General features: G+C 35.5%; 1 protein-coding gene across 1 annotated transcript in view; it reads left to right on the top strand.

Moving 5' to 3' along the window:
- ADSS2 (adenylosuccinate synthase 2) overlaps positions 1-25,460 on the top strand; it is a 31,824-nt gene extending 6,364 nt beyond the window's left edge. Inside the window, exons 2-13 of the mRNA XM_032466546.1 lie at positions 2,647-2,749; positions 3,723-3,791; positions 5,696-5,746; positions 12,476-12,542; positions 12,816-12,923; positions 14,113-14,194; positions 14,891-15,017; positions 16,310-16,464; positions 17,636-17,760; positions 19,026-19,123; positions 22,820-22,969; positions 24,313-25,460. Coding sequence (XP_032322437.1) covers positions 2,647-2,749; positions 3,723-3,791; positions 5,696-5,746; positions 12,476-12,542; positions 12,816-12,923; positions 14,113-14,194; positions 14,891-15,017; positions 16,310-16,464; positions 17,636-17,760; positions 19,026-19,123; positions 22,820-22,969; positions 24,313-24,365 — 1,188 coding nt within the window. The 3' untranslated portion in view covers positions 24,366-25,460. The remainder of the gene's footprint in view (positions 1-2,646; positions 2,750-3,722; positions 3,792-5,695; positions 5,747-12,475; positions 12,543-12,815; positions 12,924-14,112; positions 14,195-14,890; positions 15,018-16,309; positions 16,465-17,635; positions 17,761-19,025; positions 19,124-22,819; positions 22,970-24,312) is intronic.

Here is a 25,460-nt window from a genome sequence, read left to right as displayed (position 1 = left end):
TTCAGGTCTGTAACACTGTCAAGGGGCAGTTGACTGCCTTCATCTCCTCTCTTACAGTGGGAACTCAGTTAGGAGAGTGATTTTGGGAAGAAGACCTAATACCAAGCTAAGTGAAGAGTCAGGAGTTACTTTTGCAGACTAATACCGTTTCATTCCCTTCTAAACTTTTAAAAATCTCCCTTGACCTTTGAAGCTTCTTAATTAGAAATTTATACCTATCAACATTTCCTGACTCAGACTTTTTTCTTAACATTTTTTTATTGAGTGATAGTCATTTTACGCTGTTGTGTCAAATTCCAGTGTAGAGCACAATTTTGCAGTTATACATGAACATGTATATATTCATTGTCACATTTTTTTCCTCTGTGAGCTACCATAAGATCTTGTATATATTTCCCTGTGCTATACAGTATAATCTTGTTTATCTGTTGTACATTTTGAAATCCCAGTCTGTCCCTTCCCACCCCCTGCCCCCTTGGCAACCACAAGTTTGTATTCTATGTCTGTGAGTCTGTTTCTGTTTTGTATTTATGTTTTGTTTTTTTTTTTAGATTCCACATAGGAGCGATCTCCTATAGTATTTTTCTTTCTCTTTCTGGCTTACTTCACTTTGAATGACATCCTCCAGGAACATCCCATGTTGCTGCGAATGGCATTATGTTGTCGGTTTTTATGGCTAAATAGTATTCCATTGTATAAACATACCACTTCTTCTTTATCCAGTCATCTGTTGATGGACATTTAGGCTGTTTCCATGTCTTGGCTATTGTAAATAGTGCTGCTATGAACGTTGGGGTGCAGGTGTCATCCTGAGCTAGGGTTCCTTTTGAATATAAGCCTAGGAGTGGGATTCCTGGGTCATACGGTAAGTCTATTCCTAGTCTTTTGAGGAATCTCCCTACTGTTTTCCATAGTGGCTGCACCAAACTGCATTCCCACCAGCGGTGTAGGAGTGTTCCCCTTTCTCCACAGCCTTTCCAGCATTTGTCATTTGTGGATTTTTGAATGATGGCCATTCTGACTGGCGTGAGGTGATACCTCGTTGTAGTTTTGATTTGCATTTCTCTGATAATTAGTGATATTGAGCATTTTTTCATGTGCTTATTGATCATTTGTATGTCTTCCTTGGAGAATTGCTTATTCAGGTCTTTTGCCCATCTTTGGATTGGGTTGTTTGGTTGTTTCTTATTAAGTCGTATGAGCTGCTTATATATTCTGGAGATCAAGCCTTTGTCAGTTTCATTTGCAAAGATTTTCTCCCATTCCGTAGGTTGTCTTTTTGTTTTACTTATGGTTTCCTTTGCTGTGCAGAAGCTTGTAAGTTTCATTAGGTCCCATTTGTTTATTCTTGCTTTTATTTCTTCTAGGAGAAAATTTTTGAGATGTATGTCAGATAATGTTTTGCCTATATTTTCCTCTAGGAGGTTTATTGTGTCTTGTCTTATGTTTAAGTCTTTGATCCATTTTGAGTTGATTTTTGTGTATGGTGTAAGGGAGTGTTCTAGCTTCATTGTTTTACATGCTGCTGTCCAGTTTTCCCAACACCATTTGCTGAAGAGACTGTCTTTATTCCAGGTATATTCTTGCCTTCTTTGTTGAAGATTAGTTGACCAAAAGTTTGTGGGTTCACTTCTGGGCTCTCTATTCTGTTCCGTTGGTCTATATGTCTGTTTTTGTACCAATACCATGCTGTCTTGATGACTGTAGCTCTATAGTATTGTCTGAAGTCTGGGAGAGTTATACCTCCAGCCTCTTTCTCTTCAGTATTGCTTTGGCAATTCTCGGTCTTTGATGGCTCCATATAAATTTTATTATGATTTGTTCTAGTGCTGTGAAATATGTCCTGTGTAATTTGATAGGGATTGCATTAAATGTGTAGATTGCCTTGGGCAGTTTGACCATTTTAACAATATTGATTCTTCCAATCCAAGAGCATGGGATATCTTTCCATTTTTTTTTAAGTCTTCTTTAATTTCCCTCATCAATGGTTTATAGTTTTCTGTATATATTTCTTTCACTTCCTTGGTTAGGTTTATTCCTAGGTATTTTATTACTTTGGGTGCTATTTTAAAGGGGATTGTTTCTTTACTTTCTTTTTCTGTTGATTTATTGTTAGTGTAAAGAAATGCCACTGATTTTTGAACGTTAATCTTGTAACCTGCTACCTTGCTGAATTCTTCGATCAACTCTTGTAATTTTTGTGTGGACTTTTTAGGGTTTTCTATATATAGTAACAAGTCATCTGCATATAGTGACACTTTCACCTCTTCTTTCCAATTTGGATCCCTTTTATTTCTCTCTCTTGTCTGATTGCTGTGGCTAGGACTTCCAAGACTATGTTGAATAGAAGTGGTGATAGTGGGCATCTTTGTCTTGTCCCAGATTTTAGTGGGAAGCTTTTGAGTTTTTCACTGTCGAGTACTATGCTGCCTGTAGGTATCCTGTCAGGAATAACCACTCTAAGTGTGCGATAGTGGGGAAGGAGAGAGGATAGAAAATCATTGTAAAGCCTCTAAAGTAAGTATTCATCGCAAACACTTAAGTTGTATTGACATTTTAGCAAGAGATCACTAATCCACCTTGGAAGGAGATATGTTATTTGTCGTATTGATTGTCAGGTTCATTTCTCCCTATCTTGCATTCCAGGGAGGGAATAATGCCGGCCATACAGTTGTTGTAGATTCTGTGGAATATGATTTTCATCTTTTGCCCAGTGGAATAATTAATCCAAATGTTACTGCATTCATTGGTAAGTATATAAACTGAACTTAGGGATTTTTTCCTGCCAAATGATAATAGTGTTCATTTCTCATTATCTAAGCTGATTTAATCTCTTACTAATCAAATGATTCATTGATTGCTTATTAATCTTGACAGTGGTACCTTCTGGAATATACCTAACTGGCTGTTTTACAACCCTTTCAGATCTTTTAGCACTAATACTTTTGGGAATGATTACTTTGCATTTATTTCTGATCATTGACAATCTTAATTCTATAATGAAATGTTAGATCATCAAATCAGTTTTCTAAACACTGTGACACATGGTAAAAAATACAAGAAGTCTGTTTCATGGATTGATTCTGGACATATGATGCAATCTGTTATTTTTTATTTTAGTCTTTAATTTTTTCTTTTTTTTTTTTTTGGTGGAGAGGGGAGGTGATCAGGTTTATTTAATTTTTAGTGGCAATACTGAGGATTGAACCCAGTACTTCATGCATGCTAGGCATGTGCTCTATCAGTGAGCTATACCCTCCCCACCTTGTCTTTTATTTTTAAAAAATGCTAATCACAACCCAATAAAATGGGTTTATGACCACTAATATAGGTTGGGATTCCCCAATTTGAAGGACATTGATTTAGAATATACAATAATCTGGTTCAATTTGCCTAAAACTATATAACTAGTTACTTTCAAAATAACAGTTTCACAGAAATTTCAAATTACAGTGTTTTATATTCTATGTATTATGTTGTATTATGTATTTACGTTATACTGCTGTTTAAAATTTGGAATCATTTCTGTGGTAACTTCTTGATAAATCAAAATGTCCTATTAATCAAAGTACCTCACTCTTCTACTATTCTAAATAAAGGTATTTTGTAAATGTCTTTATTTAAATATCATTATGTATGTCTATATTATAAATATACATGTTTAAGTTTGGAATTTATTTTATAATTTTAATTTTTCTTTTTCTTTCTTTTTTTTTTTTCAGGAAATGGTGTGGTAATTCATCTACCTGGATTGTTTGAGGAAGCAGAGAAAAATGTTCAAAAAGGAAAAGGTATGAAAGAATGAGTCTACTTTGTCTGGTAACCAGTTATTTTTCTGTTAAGTTTTACTGGGATCTTGTTCCAGACAAATGTAACATTTTTGTCTTCTGCTTTAAAATTGCAGGTTATTGTAGGACAATATTTTTAATGTCAGTTACTAAATTTTATTCATCAGTATTTTAATGAAAAGGTGAACATAACAGGGTCATTGTGTAAGTCTTGAATTTTTGCACATTGGTCATCTGCAAATTTTGGGTGGCTAGAATTACTATTTATTTGGTGGCAAAACTCTAGGAAATTCACGAGTTTATTTTGTCATTTGTGCTCAAGTTAGCATCCCCTTCTGCCTGAACCAAAAGTTAGCTTGAGGCAGTCAGGAAGCCAGTGAAGCCTACTGTGTGTACTGTTAGTCTCGTTTCCTAGAGGATCTGGGACTCCCTTGGTTGCTATATTCCAGGGGTAAAAGAGGATTGTGTAGGTCCCTGCCTCCAAATGAAGGAAATGCTCCTTCTATGCAGTGTATCCACATCCATCTTAAAAAAAAAAAAAAAGAAGCCTTCATTTCCTGCCTTTCCTAATCTCTTTTGCATTTTTGGAAGTCTGTTTACATTCAATTTGGGTACCTTGCTAGGGTTTGAGGGGAATGTGGCAATGCAAATAATACACAATTGAGGAAAATCATTAGTGTGAGTTTCCCCTTAGCTCATATTTAAAAGTACTAAGTTCTGTTATATTGTTAAGTTTATTTTCCAGGTTTAAAAGTAGCAGTCCATCCTCAAGTGTTCTAACAACTGAATCTGACTTCACAGAATCTTGTCTGCTGCCATCTCTGCTGTCCACCCTTCATTTTTACTTGTGTGTTGCTTGTATCTGCTTTTTAAATTGGTCAGCTTGAGGCTCCCATGCTGCTCTCTGCTGTCCTTCATCCCCTTTGCAATTTTTGCCCTACTGTTTTTCCTTCTGGCCTGTCTAACCCAGCTGAATCCACTTTACTGAGTTTCTTTGTAATATTTTCTTTACAATATTCCCTAAACTAACTTTAGAATATGTATGTGTTTACATGTCAAAAACAGCTATAGAGCGGGAGGCTTAATATTCCAGTTTATCTTTTAGCACTTTACCAGGAAAGTTCTCCTTTTTAATCTATAAGGAATAACTTTTAAAGCAAATCTTTGGATATTATCAAAATTAACAACTAATTTTTAATATCTGAATATTTGTTTTGAAAATATGGCTTGGTGGCTTATACTTAGAATGCATATAACCTACTAAGGTACTATCTTTAAAGAAAAAGATTTAGATTGATTTATCTATTCATTCAACATTTTTTTTGAACATTTATTGGATGACAGGGCCCATGCGATGAAAACTCATGGCCCCTGCTCTCAGGCATTTACACTTAAATGGGGAGCTACATATGTTTTGTTATAATTCATTGTGATAAGTATAGTATTGGATACTACTTTGGAGGAATTAATGAGAACATTATCTTAGTTTAGTCACTTTTTATAATTGTCTTTTGTGAAAGGGTGCCATTCCCAAATCAATTCCCTTTTCTTGAAATTCTCCCCTTGTGTGGCACCTCACCCCTCACCACCTATTGCCTCCATCAGAATGATATTTCCTACCAATTGCATTTTTAATTTCTTAGAAGTGTTTTACGTGGCTATGGCTGGTTTAAGTTTTGGCTTTTTAGAGCAAAACATTTAGAAAGATAGAATTTGTAAATGAGTTTGTATAAAGAGTGACAGGTGAGAAAATTCTTGTTAAACATATTTCCTGTGCAAGGAAAAGATACTGAAATGATTACTTCAGTGAAAAAAAATTTTAAACTGTATTTCTAAAGAAATTAAGATTTAAAAATTATTATACAAAATATTCAATTTAATGTATCTTTTTTTCCCTTTTCGTCTAGGTCTGGAAGGCTGGGAAAAAAGGCTTATCATTTCTGACAGAGCTCATATTGGTAAGGGGGACATAATGTATTTATTTATAACCATCTTTTTATTAGAAACTTATCATGTGAAAGCATTTGGTAGCCAATTTTGTCTTTAATTTTAGTGAAAGCTAAGTAGGATGGATTGTAGTAATTGGGTTCAAATACATGAAATCTTATTTTTTTCTTCTGATGTTGATAAGGGCTAGGTTAAAATTTACTGACTTCTGAAGAAATAATTAGCTAATCAAATGAATAAACAGTATTTCACAAGACATCTCTACTACTATTAAAAAATAAAGCTATATTGAAATACAGAGAGCATTTATTTGCACATATTAATTCTCCTGTAAAAGTAATTCTACCATCTGACAAATCTATAGAGTGACTCTCTGTACCTAAAATGTGATAGCGCTGCTTTTTAAGTGATGCGGAATTTACTCAGACCAGCCTTCTCCTCCATTAGCTAGAATAAACTGGATTCTAAAATGAATTTCAACCACTGCCAACATACTTGAAGTTTGTTCCCCTATCATCCTATCTCTGAATTAGAATTAGAATTGGAATTCTGTCTCTGATAGAATTAGAATTTTTAATTGTCAATGACATGATTAAGAAGTCATAACCAGAAAAGAGAAAGAACTATAAACCACGTAAGAAACTTCTGTGACTGAGTAGAACTATTGCATTGTGTTTGGATATGTTTCATGCGGCAGTAGTTGCTGTAGTTTTCCCATTGACCTTCATTTAAGAGGCTGTCCCATCAAAATTCTTAAGAGTGTTTATCAACCAAGTAACAGGACCTCCGAATAACAATCACAGATTTGAATATTATGCATAATCTTAGGAACCCAATACAGTAACTTAATTGAAGTAAACTGTACTGTATCGACATACAGCTTTTATGTGAAAAGTCCCTTCTCATTACATAGTTTGCTATGGGCTTCTTAATCTATAAAATCTGAAAAGAACAGCTTGTGATTACCACTGCAAACACTTTTCATTAATTCACATTATCCTATATGTTTATTAGTAGGTTTGGTATTCTCCATGCTCAAGACTTTGCCAGTTGTGAGTGTCACTAGACAAAATATGTAGATACATGCTTCTGTATTTTCATAAAACACAGGAAGCTTGTGAGTCATTTGTATTTCACATGACTGTATTTAAACTATGAAAATATTAACTACTCGTTATACTTGTATTTAAACTGAACTTTTTCTTTGAAGAGTTCATAGTTTTTTCTTTATAGCAAAACTGCAATTTATATTTCCAGAGTGATTAATAGCATAGATGTATAACAAGACAAAAAAAAAAAAAAAAAGGAAAAAATAAGCTTTGCAGTCCCAAATAATAGCACGTCATTTGAGTGAGGACAGAAGTGTTTCATTTTGCTTTTCTGAGGAAGGCGGTTGTAAATCTGTCATATTTATTGGTCATTTTAAGCTTCTGATTAAAAAAGAAATCATCCTTTCATCCTGTCACCAATATAGTTTAAAATATTTTTTGTTTATTACCTTATCTTGGTACTTTTAAACATTTATGTATAATCACTATAATGCTGTATTATAAAAAGCAATACTGTGTTATTAATATTTTTTCTGACAGTCCATTAGGTATGTAATGAAAATTTTATTTTTGTACATTACTATTGTAGTGTTTTTGTCTGTTTGTACTCACTAATCATTATCCTTATACGGATTTTTTTTCTGTAACCATAAGTCATTTTTAACTTCATAATTTTTACATACAACCTTTTGGTATTCATTCTCTCTGTCTTATTGATAAAGCAAAGCATTGTATGGTGAAAGTCGCTACTTATCTTCAGAACTTTGTCATGCTCCTCTGTCATCTGCTGTGTGAAATTCAATATCTTAATACCACAATCTAGAATTGCAAATTAGGATAATACTTCGTATGGACCCTTTGAGTAACTTACAACCTTAATGTACATAATCAAATGAGTAGATACAAATATATGCTGATGGTAATCAATCTTTGGAAAGAAAATAGGGTTAAAAGAGATGGCTGTGTTCCTGTCTGGATTCTCCACCTTTCTTCTTCATGACAAGTGCTTTGGGTCTGTTACTTGACAATTTGCATCCTTGAATATAGTGCAGTAGTTAAGCAAGTTACTTAACTGTATTTTAGAGTACAAAGACCAAAGGAAATATTGCAGGGGGGTCAAAGGACCAGAGTAATACCAAAGTAACATGGTTTAAACCATAGCAAATGTGAGTTAATTTTATAATATTATTTATTTATTTTTAACATTTTTTATTGATTTATAATCATTTTACAATGTTGTGTCAAATTCCAGTGTAGACCACAATTTTTCAGTTATACATGAACATTTATATATTCATTGTCACATTTTTTTCTCTGTGAGCTACCATAAGATCTTGTGTATATTTCCCTGTGCTATACTGTATAATCTTGTTTATCTATTCTACAATTTTGAAATCCCATCTATCCCTATGATATTATTTATAATTTTACTATATTTCTTTAATAATGATTTTTTTCTATAAATTTATGTTCTTAAAAGAAAATATTTCTGATCGAGGATAAGTCCAGAGAGGATAGCTCAGATTAAAATTTAGATGTTAATAGTAAAATGTATAATAATATACATATTCTTTAAAATAAGTGCTATTAAAATGTCTCAGAAATATGTATTTTTAGTACTATCAATTACAAAATGGTGAAAAGAAGTAAATAATGTTATCAAAAAATCAAATAACTAGAAAATTGCTGAGAATCATTGCTGTGAAATTTTTTCTTCAGGATCTTCTCTTACCATAGGATTGAAAGGACAGTTCTCTAAGCTCCGGTGTAATTATGGCATTAGAGCTCTCATTTCAGACTAAGTACAGGACCTAGTCTGGTACATAGAAGCTTAAAAATACTAATTCTTTTCAAGAATTTAAAAAATTTCTCATAAAATCACGAGATTAATTCAGTACAAAGTATGATGGGTGATACGGAGTACAGTCTAATAGAATTACAGGCTTTGGAATTTGAGGGATCTAGATCCAAATGTTGGTTGTGTGTCTTCTCGCAAGTTATTTATCTTCCAGGCATTAGTAGTTCGCCGCCCCCAACAGTAACACGACACCTTACACAAGGTTGTGTCCATGAGGGAAAGAAGTTTATCTGTTCTGTTCATAAAAATGCCCAGCCCTAGCCCACGTGGTCAAGAGGTACTGCTTTTTCATCCTGAGGGATATTGCTCTGTAGTTTTCTTTAGTTTTAGTGCCTTTGTTTTTCTGATAGAGTCATGTAAGGTTGGTATTATTTCTTCTTAAATGTTGGATAGAATCTTTGAGGGAATGTTCTTAGTTATGAATTCCATTTCTTTAATAGATATGGAGAGATTCAGGTTTTTCTGTTTCTTCTTGTCAGTTTCAGTAATTCATGTTTTTTTAAGGAATGTATTCAATTCATCCAACTTGTCAAATTATTGGCATAAGGTTTTTAATATTTGTGTATTGTCCTTGTAATTTCTGTAGAGTTTGCAGTGATAACCGTTTTTTGGATTTTTTTTTCATTTCTGGTATTATTAATTTGAATTGGGATATAATTAGGCTTATTTATTTTTAGAGGATTGAACCCAGGACCACATGCATGCTAAGCATGCACTTTACCACTTGAGCTATACCCTCCCCCCATCATTTTCTCTTAATCAGTCCAACTAAAGCTTTATCCATTTTATTGATTTTTTTCCCCAAAGAATAAGCATTTGATTTTGTTTATTTTCTGTATTTGTTTTCTATTTCATTGGTTTCAGCTCTTTCTTATGCCATTCTTCCTACTTTTTTGCTCTTTTTTAGTTTGCTCTCTTTTTTAGTCTCCTTAGAAGCTTATTAGATCTTTTACATCCATTTATTCATTTATTTATTTAAATTCAAGTATAGTTGACTTAAAAATCTGTTAAGAGGGTAGATCTCATGTTAAGTGGCCACAAAAACAAACAAAACTTTGGGAAAAAATAAAATAAAGACCTGAGGAGGTATGAGAAGTAAGCGAAGTGGATATTACATGTCCTGAGGCTTATACTGGACACTTCAATATAGTATAACAATAATGTTAATAAAAATTAACTGTAATAATTAAAAATAATAAGATGATGTTAATGAAACTTAATTACTGGAGGTGCACAATTATCTTTAATTTAAAAAATTAGACTGAATCCCCAAGGTGGCATTTTTTGGTTTCAATGTATAGGCTGTAGAAAATGTAAAAGGCATTAACAGCAACTTCAGACAAAGACTGTTCTTTCAAAACCAGTAATTGTGGAGGTATTAAGGCTCCATGTCATGATGAAGCTTTATGAAAGTAATTATTTTGATTATGCTAATAGCTTCCTGGAGCCTAGAGAAACCCAAGAAAACATTGGCTCTATGACAAGGTACTTGGCTCACCTGCTTTCTAACAACTATTTGTGGTTTGCCCGTTGCCTTTGTAACTTCTTTGAACATAGAAAATAAAATGATTTTGAAATGCAAATTTTTTCTTATTTAAGAGAAGTAACATAAGTACTCCAAGATCTCAATCTTGCTGTAACTGATTTGCAGTGTTTGAGTTTAGTGAAACAGCTCTCAAGAGCTATCCTGGCCTCTCAAAAGTAGATAAGGAAGGCTGTTGGCTGGGCACCAAAATAGGAACATGACAAAAAACTAACCCTATAGTTTGTGATAGCTATTTATTGGCCAAGGTTTAGAATCTATGTGTTAGAAATAAGTGAACATTTTAATGTACCACATAATATAGCAAAGTGCTACACAGAGAGTATGCATGTTTTCTCCCTTTAATCACCATCAATCTTATTATGCAGAGCCTTCTAGTTCCCTAAAAGGCTACTCTGTTAGCCAAGGAGGTGAAAGACCTGTACACTGAAAACTATAAGACACTGATGAAAGAAACTGAAGAAGACACAAATAAATTGAAAGATATTCCATGCCCATGGATTGGAAGAATTAATATTGTTAAAATGTCCACACTACCCAAAGCAATCTACAGATTCAGTGCATTTGAAATCAAGTGCATTCAACTGCATTAAAATTCAATGCAATTCCAATGGCATTATCCACAGAAATAGAACCAAAAATTGTAAAATTTGTGTGGAACCACAAAAGACCCCAAATAGCCTAAGCAATCTTGAGAAAGAAGAATAAAGCTGCAGGCTTTATGTTCCCTGATTTCAAATTATATTACAAAGCTGTAGTAATAAAAACAGTATGGTATTAGCATAAAAACGGACACAAAGATCAATGGAAGGGAATGGGGGCTCTGAAATAAACCCACACATATATAATCAGTTAATTTACAACAAAGGAGCCAATAATATACAGTGGGGAAAGGATGGTGTCTTCAATAAATGGTGTTGGGAAAACTGGAGAGCCAAATGCAAAAGAATGAAACTGGACTGCTGTCTTATGCCATAAATGAAAACTAACTCAAAATGAGATTAAAGACTTAAACATAAGACCTGAAACCATAAAACTAGAAGAAAATAGTAATAAGCTCCTTAACACTGGTCTTGGCAGTGATTTTTTTGATTTGACACTAAAAGGCAACAAAAGCAAAAATAAACAAATGAGACTACATCAAACTAAAAATCTTTTGCACAGCAAGGAAACCATCAACAAAATGAATAGGCAGTCTACAAAATGGGAGAGATAGTTACAAATCATATATCTGATAAGGGGTTAATACCCAAAATAAATAAGAAAAACTCATATACTCAATAGAAAAAAAACCCAAATAAAAAAAGGACAGAGGAATTGTACAGACATTGTTCACAGAAGACACACAGCTGCCCAACAGGCACATGAAAAAAGTGCTCAGTATCACTAATCATTAGGGAAATGCAAATCAAAATCACAATGAAGTAGCACCTCACACCTGTTAGAATGTTTGTCATCGAAAAGACAAGAGATAACAAGTATTGGTGAAGATGTGGAGAGAAGGAAACCCTTGTGCACTGTTGGTGGGAATTTAAATTTGTGTAGCCACAGGGGAAACAATATGGAGGGAGAGGGAGAGAGAAGAGAGAGGAAGCATAGAAGAGGCATATTCAGACAGGAGAAGCATGTGCCTTGGAGCCAGGGACTTAAAAGAATGCCTGTGTAGGGGGAGGGCAGAAAGGGGGCAGAGCATAGTGTAAGGTGAAAGGGCAGACTATGCAAGGAGGCCATGTAGAAGAGTTTTGTCTTTTTCTTTTAAGTGATAGAAAGACATTGCGTTTTAAAGACAAGGGAGTGGTGACCTCATAGTTGTGTCTTGGAAAGATAGCTTTGGCTGCATTAAACAGTATGAATTAGAGGTGTCCAAGAGTGGAAATAAGACACTAGGAGGCTACAGTTATAGTGAGAGATGATGGAAGCTTGGGAACAGTGAGGGAGAGAGGGATGGCCTGGAGTCCTGAACTTGAAGAATGTATCTTGGCAAACGAGCTTTACAGAACTGTAGGGTAGGGTTTTCCAAAATTACTCTCTTAAGGACTGATTTTAAACATAGTATATATTGCAATAGATATGAATGAATGATCAGGCATATTTTTCATATTAATATGCCAGCTAGCATTATAACCTTCACTCCTACCATTATTGTTGCTTTTTAAAATGTCTACCTTCAATTTGTCATAAATTACGCGGAAGGGATTTGTAACTTCAGTAATTTAAAATGCAGTGTCTTTTGTTTTCCTGTATTACTTGTTTCAACAATAACTGTAATTTTGTTTTTTTTCCCCCTCAGTATTTGATTTTCATCAAGCAGCTGATGGAATCCAGGAACAACAGAGACAAGAACAAGCAGGGAAAAAGTATGATTTTTCGTGTGTGTGTGTGTGCGTGCGCGCGTGCAGTTTAAGCATGCCCAAACTTTTATGTTGAAATTCTAGGCCATGAGTTTAAGAAAAATAAGTATTAGAATATCCTGTTTAGTTTTCAGAGAAACTCAGTAAGATTGTGAAAATAAACTTAACCAGGAAATAACATAGACAGAAAATAGTCACAGTGTTTATTGTTTGTGATGATCTGATCATAAGATGTATCTTTCTTTTCTAACTCAAAGCTTGTTTTGATTCATTTTTAAGTTTGGGTACTACAAAAAAGGGCATTGGCCCAGTTTATTCTTCCAAAGCTTCTCGGAGCGGACTCAGGATGTGTGATCTTGTTTCTGACTTTGATGGCTTCTCTGAGAGGTAACTGTCTTGTGATTGAAAAATGGGAAAAGTGAGTGGATTTTTAGAATTTTTAAAACCCAGGATACAAATCGATAAAATCAGTATTCTGGTTGAGTAGTAGTGGTTGGCTTTTCTGTTTCAATTGAAATATTAAAGTTGTTTTTTATTACATTCTTTAAAATTTTTTTTTTATTCTGGAGGGAGGTAATTAGGTTTATTTATTTCTTAATTATGATTATTTTGTAATGGGGGTACTAGGGATTGAACCGAGGACCCTGTGCATGCTAAGCATGTGCTCTACCACTGAGCTATATGCTCCCCCCCTTTTATTACATTTTAATTGGTCCTTAATTTCACTTTACCTGCATGAAAAGTAACATGATGATATTATGTAAGTACCTTAAGACAAAGCCAAAATTCTATTTAAGGACTGGAGTTTGGATTTGTTTACTGAGAAATAGAGATGTTTCCAGGGGGAGATGGCAGTGCTGTGGTGGGGTCACCAGATCCTGGGGTCTTGATCCTCGGGTTTTTAGGTTCAAAGACTCCATTGTGCCCTCCCACCTAGAAATAATCAGGCTCTCAGGTACTGGTGAACTATTGTGTATCAAACTCACCCTGAAATATAGAAATGCTACATTAACACTTAATTTCTATAGAAAAATCTCTATGGGAAACCTAATAATCATAAAAAAATTATATGGTGACTCAGTGATGGGGAGTTAGTTGGTTGCATCTAATAACAGGTGGTATCAAAGATCATGTTCTGTATCCATTTTCAGTCAGCAGTTTGTCTGTCTGCACTGTCGCAGTACCTCCATGGGAATATAGAGACAAATTGCTAATGTCTGCCTCTGTCTCTTAAAGCATCATGCAGACCGTCCCCTTTTGTCTGTCACACAGTATAATATAGTTAATTCAGATGTAAGTTTTATGGTTACAGATTTCTTTCATTCCCTGCTCCTCGCCCTTCCCCACATCACCTTAATGATATTGTTGATATTCCTAAACTTCAGTAAAAAATATTTTAAGTGTATTGCTTATTCATATGATTGATCTCCTTTGTTAGATTCTGTTTCTCGGAGTGTAACTTCAGTTTGGGGGTTGTTAGTGAGACCACTTATCTTCAGAAACCATTTGAATTGAATGATCTTATTCAGTATATTTTTAAACAGAGCTGATGTCTTGATTTACCTATATTTCTCAGGTTCAAAGTTCTGGCTAACCAGTACAAATCTATATACCCCACTTTGGAAATAGACATTGAAGGTGAATTACAAAAACTCAAGGTAATGCTTTCTGACCTTTATAATGTCCTTTTAAAAGCTTGTTTGCCAAATTGACATCTAGATCTTTCATTGATTCAGTCTTTGTGTTAGAGACTGAAAATTTAAGAATGAAGAACATGTAGTCTTTAATTTCCTTTATAGAGCTACATTATGACTCAGAAGATACACATTAATAGCTTAATAGTATACTAAGTGCTACACAGATATGTGTAACGTATTATAGGTCAGAACTGATCAAGTAAATTGTTTGTACTTTTGAACTCCAAAAGCATGTAGGCCTAGAAAAACTTGGCATGTCTGAGTAACTTTACATGATGTAGCTTAAACAAAATACAGAGTGGGGAGCAGGGTGCAGGAGTAAAGTACCTGAAAATATATGACTCATAGCAATTTGGAGGATAGATCAACAAAAGGGACAAGTGGTAGATGATATGTTTTAAAGCTAACCAGCCCATTTAGGAATGGTACCCCATAGGGTCAGTCTCTTTAGCACAACACTCTTGAGTCTATTAAGAATCTTCATCAGCATGAGAGACTACAGCCAATCCAAATGTTGCGGTAGGGTGAGCACCATCACCAGCCCCTTTCTACTTTGCATTTGTCAGTTTTCACGGTCAAAATCAGGCAATTTTTACACATTGGTTATATTGTAAATTTGTTAGTATACACTGACCTTGGTTTTTGTCTTTGGATTAGGGTTATATGGAAAGGATTAAACCAATGGTGAGAGATGGAGTTTATTTCCTATATGAGGCTCTCCATGGACCACCAAAGAAAATCTTGGTAGAAGGTGCAAATGCAGCGCTACTAGATATTGATTTTGGTAAGTGAGGTATGACTTATGGGGAGCTTAACTGAGCCCTAAAGTGCTTAAGATATAAATAATTAATGTTAGCATTAATGGATTTTAAAATAAGGCTTTTAGCTTGTATATTCAGGAATGATGAAAGTTTGTCATCTCATACTAACTTTTTTTTTTTTAAAGGATCGTTATGGAAAACATAATACATATGTTAAGTTCTGTAGTTCATCAGAAAAATGAAATCACTATTTGGGTCAATGGATTTGGGTTGTATAAACTGTGATTTTTTTTTTTAAATTGTTTAGTTTGTGGTTCAATTCCAAACCTCATTTCCTTGGAACTGTAAGATGATTAGATGAATCCTATGAAAGGACCTTTAATTCAGCTTTTTTTAAAATATCAAGAACTAATACACATTGTTATTAAACATGCACATTCTAAGATCTGTGGATCTGTTTAATTAATTTCTGGGCATGAGATTCTGAATGGATTTAGAGCATTTCATCCATCTTCAAAAAGTTAATGCCTAACGTCTTCAAACTCACCCCCGTTAATTTGTTGGCCTTTCCATCTAAACGTGATCTCTCAGGATAAGTCCAATTGTTCTCAGCTCTTATTGACATTTCATTGGCTTTTGACTCCAAGTAAGCCAATTAAAGAAAGAGTCTATCTATATAGTAGATATGTATTTTTGATACCATAATATCCAATCTGGAAAGAAAGCCGTGTCTAATTAGCACAGTGAATAGTTTAAGTATGAAGAGGATCTTGGGGCAAGGGTTGGGAAGTACACCGCTCTTCACTTACTCTTGTCATTTCAGGGATTATTCCCTGAGTAGAGATCAAGAGGTTAGAAAAGGCCACAGAATTCTTAGTGTACTGTTGTCACTCCAGGTTGCTGATACACCTCAAATATATATATCAAGGGAATAAAGTAAATTTGTTTTAAGCTGACAGGTGATTGTTAAAATATATAGACTGCAAATCCACACAGTTGAATAACACCAGAGTTTTGACATTAAATTATTTAGCAGTCCATTAGGTGAGTGCCTGCCAGACAGCTGAGTAATGGCATGTACTCAAGGAGCCTCTCTACCATAAGCACTGCAGTTAATAGCACTAACCATCTAGAGGTGTTTTTACCTCTCTACAGACAAAAAGAATCAGGAATAAACCATTGAGGCTTTGAAAAGGCAGTTACAGTTATACTCAAGTCTTTCAAATACCTAAATATACTCAAATTTTCATAGTAATTCTGTTTTAAAATAACGCATATCATTTGTGTCTATTTTACCATTTGTTTCTATTTTTAGGAACTTATCCTTTTGTAACGTCCTCAAACTGTACAGTTGGAGGTGTTTGTACTGGCTTGGGTATGCCCCCTCAGAATGTTGGAGAAGTGTATGGAGTTGTGAAAGCTTATACAACGAGAGTTGGTATTGGTGCCTTTCCGACAGAGCAAGACAATGTAAGCCTTTTTCTCAGTAAATCTAATTGAAAACGTTTTAAAATAAACACTCAGCTTTTTTTCCCTTAATGAATTCTTGTCTTCTGTGCATTTCACTTAACTTACAAAATTGATCAGAGCAACATTAAAAAAAAATTGTATACCCCTTTGTTGTCAGTGGCAGCAGACTGGCAACAGAAGAGGAGGGATTAGTACTCAAAGGTAACTGTAATTGCAAGGCTAAGTGAAGGTGAGTGTATGAAGGGAATTAAGGTAGTGGAAGAGAAAGAAGTTAAAAATAACAACTACCTTTCACTAAGAGCTTATTAGGAGCCATGTTTGAGGAAAGTGATCTCCAGACGTTGTCTCATCATAGCTTACACTTACATGGTAGTGACCTTGGGCTCAGCACTGTTTAATTGCTGTAAACTTAGAAGTTCTTTGGATCCTCACAACAACTCAGGGAGTGGGGTACCACCACCAGCCCCATTTTACACATGAGAAACTGAGGCACGGAGAGTCGAAGTAACTTGCCCAAGGCCACATAGACAGACAAGGCTGGGGTTCAGACCTCACAGAGTAGTATTTTAGAAAAATACATACTTGTAATGATGTCAGAATATGTGAGGTAATAAAGTGATGGCTTTAATCAGGAAGGTGTAAATTAAGGAATAGATAGATCATAGATGGGAAGTTAGGTTCTAGGGAATGGCTGTAGCCTAGAACTTCCGAGCATTGTTTTCAGTCTTAATTGTCTTCAAAGGGATGTTGTGATAAAAACTGCTTTTATTAGATGAGTTTGCCTTATGGTTTTCAGGAAAATCATCAAGCCATTAGCTGTTCTTGAAACAAATTAGCTTAATGTGTCTATTTTAATAAATTCTTACTAATAACACTTTTTGATATAGAGCATTTATTTTTATATGTTAATCTAAATTTTAAGAAGTTATCTATATACTATTAAAAAATTGGTTTTAAAATAATGGTAAAAAATGAAGCCAAAAGTTGGATGTTTTCAAATAATGCCTCCCTCACATAAAACCCTTCATCTCTGTGGAATTCTATCTTCAACTTAGTTATTTTCTGAAAGCTGTTAATCTCTAAGAAACTTTGACTTGTTATCTTAAGTATAATTCTACTCGATTTACAGCTTTGGTATTCTAATCGGGAAGTTTTATTTTCTGTTCCTTAGGAAATTGGAGAATTATTACAAACGAGGGGTAGGGAGTTTGGTGTAACTACTGGAAGGAAAAGAAGGTGTGGCTGGCTGGACCTTGTTTTGCTCAAATATGCTCATATGATTAATGGATTTACTGCGTGAGTATTTCTGGAAACTTTTATTTTATAAATGACATAAATGACAATTCCTGACCACAGGTTAAATTTTGTGGAGTGCACACTTGAGGTAGGGCCCTAATAGAGAAATTTCACTCTTTAGCCTTAGAATGAAATTGCAGTTCAAGGTAGAAGTGGACCAAGATATAAGGGAAGGGTACATAAGGAGAGGGACCCAGGTTATCGTCCTAGGCATCCCAAGTTGGGAGAAAAGAATCATGATACTCATATATGCGAAACAGTATAGAGGGAAGTAAGACAGGTAGGTGGTTAGATAGACGGAGCAACACAGAGTATGTGTACAGAGGGGAGGCAATGTAACAGCGATTTAGTGCATGGGCTTGATTGAGAGCTGACTTGTGGATTCAAATCTCAGACCCATGCATTAGGCTGTGTGACTTGGGGCAAGTTAATCTTTCTATTTTTTTCTCCCTCATCTTTAAAATCCAGATAACAGTATTATCTACTTCAAAAGGATATTTTGAAAACTAGATGAGAGCATATACCATGCTGACTGGCTTGCTAAGAATGCTCAGGAAAAGTTACTACCATATATACATAAATACGTAAATAAATGCATTCATGTTTGTATTAATTAGGCTTAACTTCTAGCAAATAACAGAATAAAGGATAAAAAAATCATCTGTGGGCAAGAATCCCAAACCTAGGGTTTTATCTAATTTCTATAGATTTTCCCCTTAAAACTGTTCTCCAGTCAGTTTATTGGGAGATTTTGTTGTATCATGAAGAAGCCCTTAATGTAGTTTCCTCACTCTCCTTTGAGAGTTTCTGACCAAGGGTGGAGGTGATGGTAAGCAGAGTGAAGAAATGAGGGTTGATGATATGTGTAAATGTCATTCATGTGGACCAGTTTTACGGTGTCCACCCCTGCAGAATGTATCCTTTCCTCTAGGCAGCCCTCCTATGGATGTGTATGGATATGTGTTGATTGATTCTGAGAAAGCTAATCAGGAGGGTGTGGATCAGTCAGTGAAAATGTATTTAATTATTAGAAAAATAACTTACTAGTAGATCAGTAAAGTTTTTTTTTTAATGAGGAAAATACATCAGTATATTGTCCTGTAGTGTTTATGCATGGTGTGCTTTAAAATATAATTCTAATCAGTTTTCAGAATTGCTTTGGAACTTTTAGCTTTGTATGAATTTTCCTTTACTCCCTCATCAAGTTAGTTGTTAAGGGCTTTAAGAATTTGCTGTTTTAATGTTGCCTTTTCTTCCAAAATTAGGTTGGCACTTACCAAATTGGATATTTTGGACATGTTTACGGAAATCAAAGTTGGAGTTGCATACAAGTTAGATGGTGAAATCATACCTCATTTCCCAGGTACTCTTTTAGGGGTGGCTATGTATAAAGAGTATTATTAGATGAATGTCTTAGAGCAATTTATAAAGCACTTCTATATAATTAATTATACATAGTCATAGGCTTGATATGCCCTTTGTGACTAGGGCAAGTACATTCACTTACTGTTAGCATTTGTTCCATAGCTGCTATGCATTTGGGTGCTGGGTTGCAGCAATCATGTGCTCAAACTTAAAATAGGAAAGAAACATGGTACCACTGAGCCCAGTTATGCTGCTCCTGAATCTCATCTTCCCTACTTTGAAAGTAACTTCTATGTAGGTATTTCTCCCTTCCTTGAGAAATGTGGGATAGGAGAAAAGAGCCCCTTGCCTGTCAGGGTAAGCAGGCTGTTAATACATTAACACACTCTGTCCTTCAAGCCACAGGAATGATTTTTTTCCTAACTTCTATTCTGTGTCTAAAGTGGGTGGATGTAGGGAGATTTCCTACTTGAGGCGATGTATTTTTCAGGCATAGCTTTAGTATCTTTAGTTAAATGATTTCTTCATTTACTCAGGAAGTTCCAAAAATATTTCCAGCTTCCAGAAATAGAAACTGTTAAATTGTCTAATCATCCTTAAGACTGGGAATATGCCAAATGAAGGAATGTTGACTAGCTTGATGGAACTTGGTAGGCTGGTAGGTTTTGTAACTTGCTAATGGTGACCAGTCCTTGAACTGAGGATAGCTGCAAGTTCTTAGATAGATGTTTAAAGTCATTATCTCTAAGTCTAACATTTGAGCCGTCTCCAGTTTGGTTTTGTTTTTTTTTCCTTGATTGTGGATCACTGTTTCTATGTCTAATGACTATTTGTTGAATAGTGGACATTGTGGATAATATGTTGTAGAGACTTGGATTCTGTTGTCTTACTCTGCAGAGTATTGGTTTTTGTTTTAGGGGACAACTGAATTACTGACTGATCATCTTGAACCTTGTATAGCTTGATTTTATGCTCTGTTAGTATAGTTATGTGGAGAGCTCAAGGTATTTCCTGCACCTGTCTAATGTAGCATGAGACAGTCTCCAAATTCTGTCTCCTCTGTGGGTCTTGGCAGAGCTTGGTTTTAGGCTTCATTATGGGTGGTCTGCAGTAGATTTCAGTCTAAGTTGTGGTTTTTACTTTTAATGGGCAGGCTTTCTGGTGTCTCAGCTGGATGCCAGAAGAGTTAACAAGGTATAGAGAGACCGCTCCTGGCAATCTGGCAGTGCTGGAGCTCCAATGTCCCCTGTCCCGTCCCTTTTACCAGCATTGCTTGACCTCTGGAATCTTTGTTCCACTCAACCATTTGACAGCTGCTACCTGGTCATTTTCTCTGATGGTCCAGTTCTTTGCATATATGGATGAGCTTTAACCATGGACTTTCACACAGACTTCTGGGAGAGGAGTAACCTCTTTATATAGCTCCCTTCTCTCTGACTCTTGACCTCGATGATTCTAGCTGCTTTAGCATTCCTGATGAAATCTGATATCTGCCGTCTAAGGTCAGTGGGACCACCATTCTCTGCTGACCCCAGTGTCCTGACTTCATTGATCAGGAAATTGTCCCGAGGCAGAGAGTGGAGTAGTTTCAAAAATTGCTTGTGAGTTTTCTTTCACTCAGAAACCATAGTTTGCACTGCCTATGGTCCACTGCCTGGAAAGAGTTGTCATATATTTTGTCCAGTTTTATGGTTGTTTATGCTAGGAGAGTTAGTCTAGAACCATGTACTCCATTATGGCTGGAAGTAGAAGCCCCAAGAAGTGTCTTGATTCATTCTTCTACTGTCTACCACAAGCAGCTCTGACATACCTGCTTAGTGTGGTCCATCACTTTCTATAAGAGTCCAAGAACATACCTAGTGTCATGTTTTTATCACGTTTGGATCATGAATAATGGGAGAGCACTCCCATATCAATGTACTCTCTTACTAAACTTTCTGTTCCACCACCCACAGCTCCACCTGATCGAGTACTTTAAGGATCCAGTTCCATACATACTCCTTGGCTCCTACTGGTAAATGTTGGCTTGATCCCGCAGATCCTTCAGAGTGTAGTCCCTCTCCTCCTATAGCAGGCCCAGTGCTTCCTTAGCCAACTTATGTTGTACCTTGACCCTAGATACTTTTCGCTGGTCAGGAGGGGAGATAGAGGTAGGTCCTGCCTTGTAAAGCAGAGGCCTCTGCATTGTCCTCAAGCGAAGGGAAGCCCTAACCTTTAACAGGAAGTAGTAGGCCATTCTGCAGGCCATCAGCAAATCTAGGGGTTCATCCTGGATGTCTCATCCAAAGTCTCAGGGTCCCACTTTTTTCTCAAAAAGGGATCTGGCCTTGTCTTAGCAGATTTGCTGGATCTGAGAATTCAGCTCTCCCTGGAGCTCTGCTGTCTGTATGACTGAGTCCTGAGCCTGATCCTCGGTTCTTCCTGCTCCCTGCTGTAGGACGTGAGATTCTCTGGATGCTGCTGCCAAGGAGGCCCTCTGACTTTCACACTTTGCCTTTCATTGTCGTTCTCCAGTTCATGAATGGCGTTGATCTAGAGTCACTCAGTTCCATTGCTCCATTGTGCTCATTTCTCAGTGCTTCAGATATTGCCAGAGCCTTACTTTGCACCCTGGCATCCCAATTCACCTCCCATGAGAAAGTTTTAATAGTTGCACTATTACAGCATGCCAGAGACTGTCCATACTCTCTCCACCACTAGTGATGCAGTGACCCAGTTCCAAGATCTCGTCTTAGAGCCTTCTTCCTCGCGCCACTCCTGGCACCAACTGTCTCACTTTCCATTCCCTGGGAAACACTCTGATACAGAGATTTGCGGGTAGGTAGTTTATAAGTGCTCTGAACAGCAGTATCTGTAAGGGAGTGAGAGAAGAAGCAGGGCGAGGCAGAGGGACAAGGTGACCTGCCAAGTAGTTTCATAAAAAGCTCTCAGCTGATGCCATGGGGAGCTATAGGGCTGAATTCAGAGTTGTCCCCAACTAAGGTAAGTGGCCAGGTCCTTTATATCACCATGTTGGCAAGTCATTGGAAATGGGCTGCACCAGGGTGACAGCTCCCTTCAGTGGAGAGCAATTCCTAGGGGATTCTGAACTGTGCGTTCTCCGCAGGCAGTACTCCCATAGGTGGGGAACGAGGGTCTGAATCATGAAGAAGGAAATCTGGACTGTACTACAGCATCCAGCTATCTGTCTCTAGTCAAAGAAACTGTACATGTTCAGTTTCTTTTAGGAAATACAGAGAAAATGGTTAGTTGAGATAATGAAGAAAATTTCCAGCTAAGCCTTTGTATGTAGTCACAAAAACAATAGAAGGTTTCTCAGATGGGAGCAAGTCTGCAAACCTTTCTGTGAGATTGCTGCCATTACACAGATTCACAATCCCTAATCCACAGTGTGGAAATCTAAAAAGCTCTAAAAATTGCAAATTGTAAGTTTGGCAGCAAAACTCATTTGACAGCAAAACTTGACTTGAGCTGATGTTATTAGAACAATAATCTACCCACTTAGGTTGAATAAACCTGTTGCTGCAGAAATATGTTTGATTATAAAAAACTAGATGGTATATGTACTGCTTTATCTTTCTAAACTTTGAAAAATTCCAAGTATGAGACGTTGTAAACCTATGACATATCAAAAAGTTGTTTGGCAATAGACAGTGGACACCACAAACAAATATACTTATTCTTTAACTTTCAGCAAACCAAGAAGTCTTAAATAAAGTTGAAGTTCAATATAAGACTCTCCCAGGATGGAACACAGACATATCAAATGCAAGGACTTTTAAAGAACTACCTGTTAATGCACAAAATTATGTTCGATTTATTGAAGATGAGCTTCAAATTCCAGGTAAATATAAATACTTTATGAACAACCATCTTTACTTTTTCTACTTTTGACTTAACTGTCTACCTTTGAAATAGGATGAAAAACAGGTTATTTTGTATTGAGTGCTTGATTTGAACAAATTCCCAGAAAACTATTAAATAATTTTATCCCTTAGAGTAAATATAATCATCTCTCTTTAATCCTTCACTTGCATGAGACCTCTCACACTTTTGACCCTGTTTTAATTTTCTGTTAGTCTGTTTCTTACCCTGTGACATTCATTCTTATTTCTTTCTCCCTCTTCATTAACAAATCCTTTGTATCTTTACTACCACCAAAAATGGTTTGTGTTTTTTTTTATTTGGGGTTAAACCACCCTTGAGAGTTAGAGGAGTTTCTTGACTAGATATTAGGAAGTAATAGGTATAGAAAATAGGAAATCCAATTTGAAAAAATAAAAGAATAAAGAATAAAGCTTCTTTATTAAAAAATAAATGTAAGCTGGCCAAGGAGTTAGGCATAACCAAGTTATGGCTATGACTAGTTATATGAGGTCTTTTAACACATTGCTTGTTTTTGTTTTATTTGTGCTGTTGGAGATTTCAGAGACAAAAAGTGAAGTGAGTGGCAAGTGTATTCTGTATAAATCTATTACGCACTTAATCTGATTTTGTATTGTGGTTGATTTGTGTTTGTGGTTCATCTCCAAACATGAATCTTGTTTTCCATATTGCTAGCTGCGCTTCCCAGCTTGATAAATTTTGTAAGCATGTTTGCTCACTGCACTTTTCACATCTTTTGAAATACAAACAACAGCGAATTTAACAATGACATCTGTAAAATACCTTAAACGCTTACCCATGTGGTGCAGGTGATTAGAGATTCCCATAGGCTGGTACAGTAGCCAGTTCCTAAGGCTGTGCAAGTTAAAGCAGTATTCTCTTCCAGATAATTTCTACCTTTTTTGAGATATGAAAGCTGCAGTGACACTTCAGTGTCCTCTTAGCATCAACCGTTTTTCAAACATGCTTATTTTTTCTAGTTATTAAGAACTTGATCAAAAGTGCCTTAGATCTTTGCTGGTTTGGGCCAGTGTTTTACTCTACTAATTATTAGGAATTACAGAATTGTAAATATTGTGTGATTAAAACAGGAAACAGTAAGGCAAACTACCCTGTACTGGATGTTAACTGTATATTCTGTTTAGAAATTGGCATAATCTGCTAATAGAGCAAAAAGATAGCAAAAGGCACATGGGGAAAAGTTAAATGGTGACACTAAGCAAAGTGTGAGATCTGTTAATCCCAAAGTTTGAACATTATAAATGAATTAATACTATTCTTATGCTTTTTTTCCACTCCCAGTTAGATGGATTGGTGTAGGTAAATCCAGAGAGTCTATGATTCAGCTTTTTTAAGGATTTCCAGTGATGCAAGAAGCACTCCTTGAAGGGGGGAAAGGACTTTCTTAAATATTTCATTTATGATCTATGAACTTCAAGAATAAAGACATTGAAGTGAGTTTTCAGCCCTACAGTTGTTTCCAGTCTTTTCAGACGGATGGCTGGTGTGGAGATAAACTTTGGCATTTTCCAGTGTCAGCTTCCTTAGCTGGCAGAATTGCCAAATCATTTGTTGCTCCTGCTGCTCATGGTGCCACATTTTCTTTTAATGTTTAGTCATAGTATAATCAATGTTGTTTGAAATCTAAAATAGAATTACTTTCAATGTAGTTTTTCTTCATTATTGTCATTGTGTATTCATAGGTTTTACCTCTATTAAATGGTAAGAACAATGAATGCAGTTTTGCACAAATATTTTTACATTCTGATCATTCAATTCTGTCATTGTAACCTCTGCTGTTAGAAAAAAGTGGTAAGAGAGGAGTCCTGTAAACTTTTGTAATTCTATAAATTCTGTTTAAATTGTGAACTGTTTATTTTCTGCTGAGACCATTGCAGATTTGAGCTTTGGTGGTGGGAGGGGGTTATGTTCATGGGTCCTTTAATTTGTACAGAACACAAAACTTATTTCTTTCTGTAAATTATTTAACACATAGAACATTTAGTTAAATGTTCAAAGAGAAAAGATGTTCCCTAAAACAACAAGCTTAATGTTAAAAAAAAAAATCATCATTAAAAGATCTGTTGTGATATTTGGTGGATATTTTTCTTTAATTTCAGACGTTAATATTCTGAAATGTATAGTTTTCCTTTTTTATCTTAACCATTATTTCAAAGTCAAGTGGATTGATTTTTCAACATTGTGCCTGCCAGTATGCCTATGAAGTCATCTATAAGTGTCCAGATGAACCCAAATTATTGGTCATAATTTTGATCATGCCTTTATTTTGTCTTTCTTGAAAAAAGGTGTTATTTTGACAATTAGGCTTAACATATTGTGTTGTAGATTATCCTTCAACGAACTATTTTAAATGTTTAAATTAGGTGCCACTTAAATTTATTTTATTATGCCATCAATAGCTGATTAAAAAGAACCAACTATTTCTAGTA

This window comes from Camelus ferus, chromosome 23 (genome assembly GCF_009834535.1).
Source record: "Camelus ferus isolate YT-003-E chromosome 23, BCGSAC_Cfer_1.0, whole genome shotgun sequence".
Classification (NCBI taxonomy): Eukaryota; Metazoa; Chordata; class Mammalia; order Artiodactyla; family Camelidae; genus Camelus; species Camelus ferus.
The sequence above is the reverse complement of the archived record's forward strand: the minus strand, read 5'-3'. Positions and strand labels throughout refer to the sequence as shown.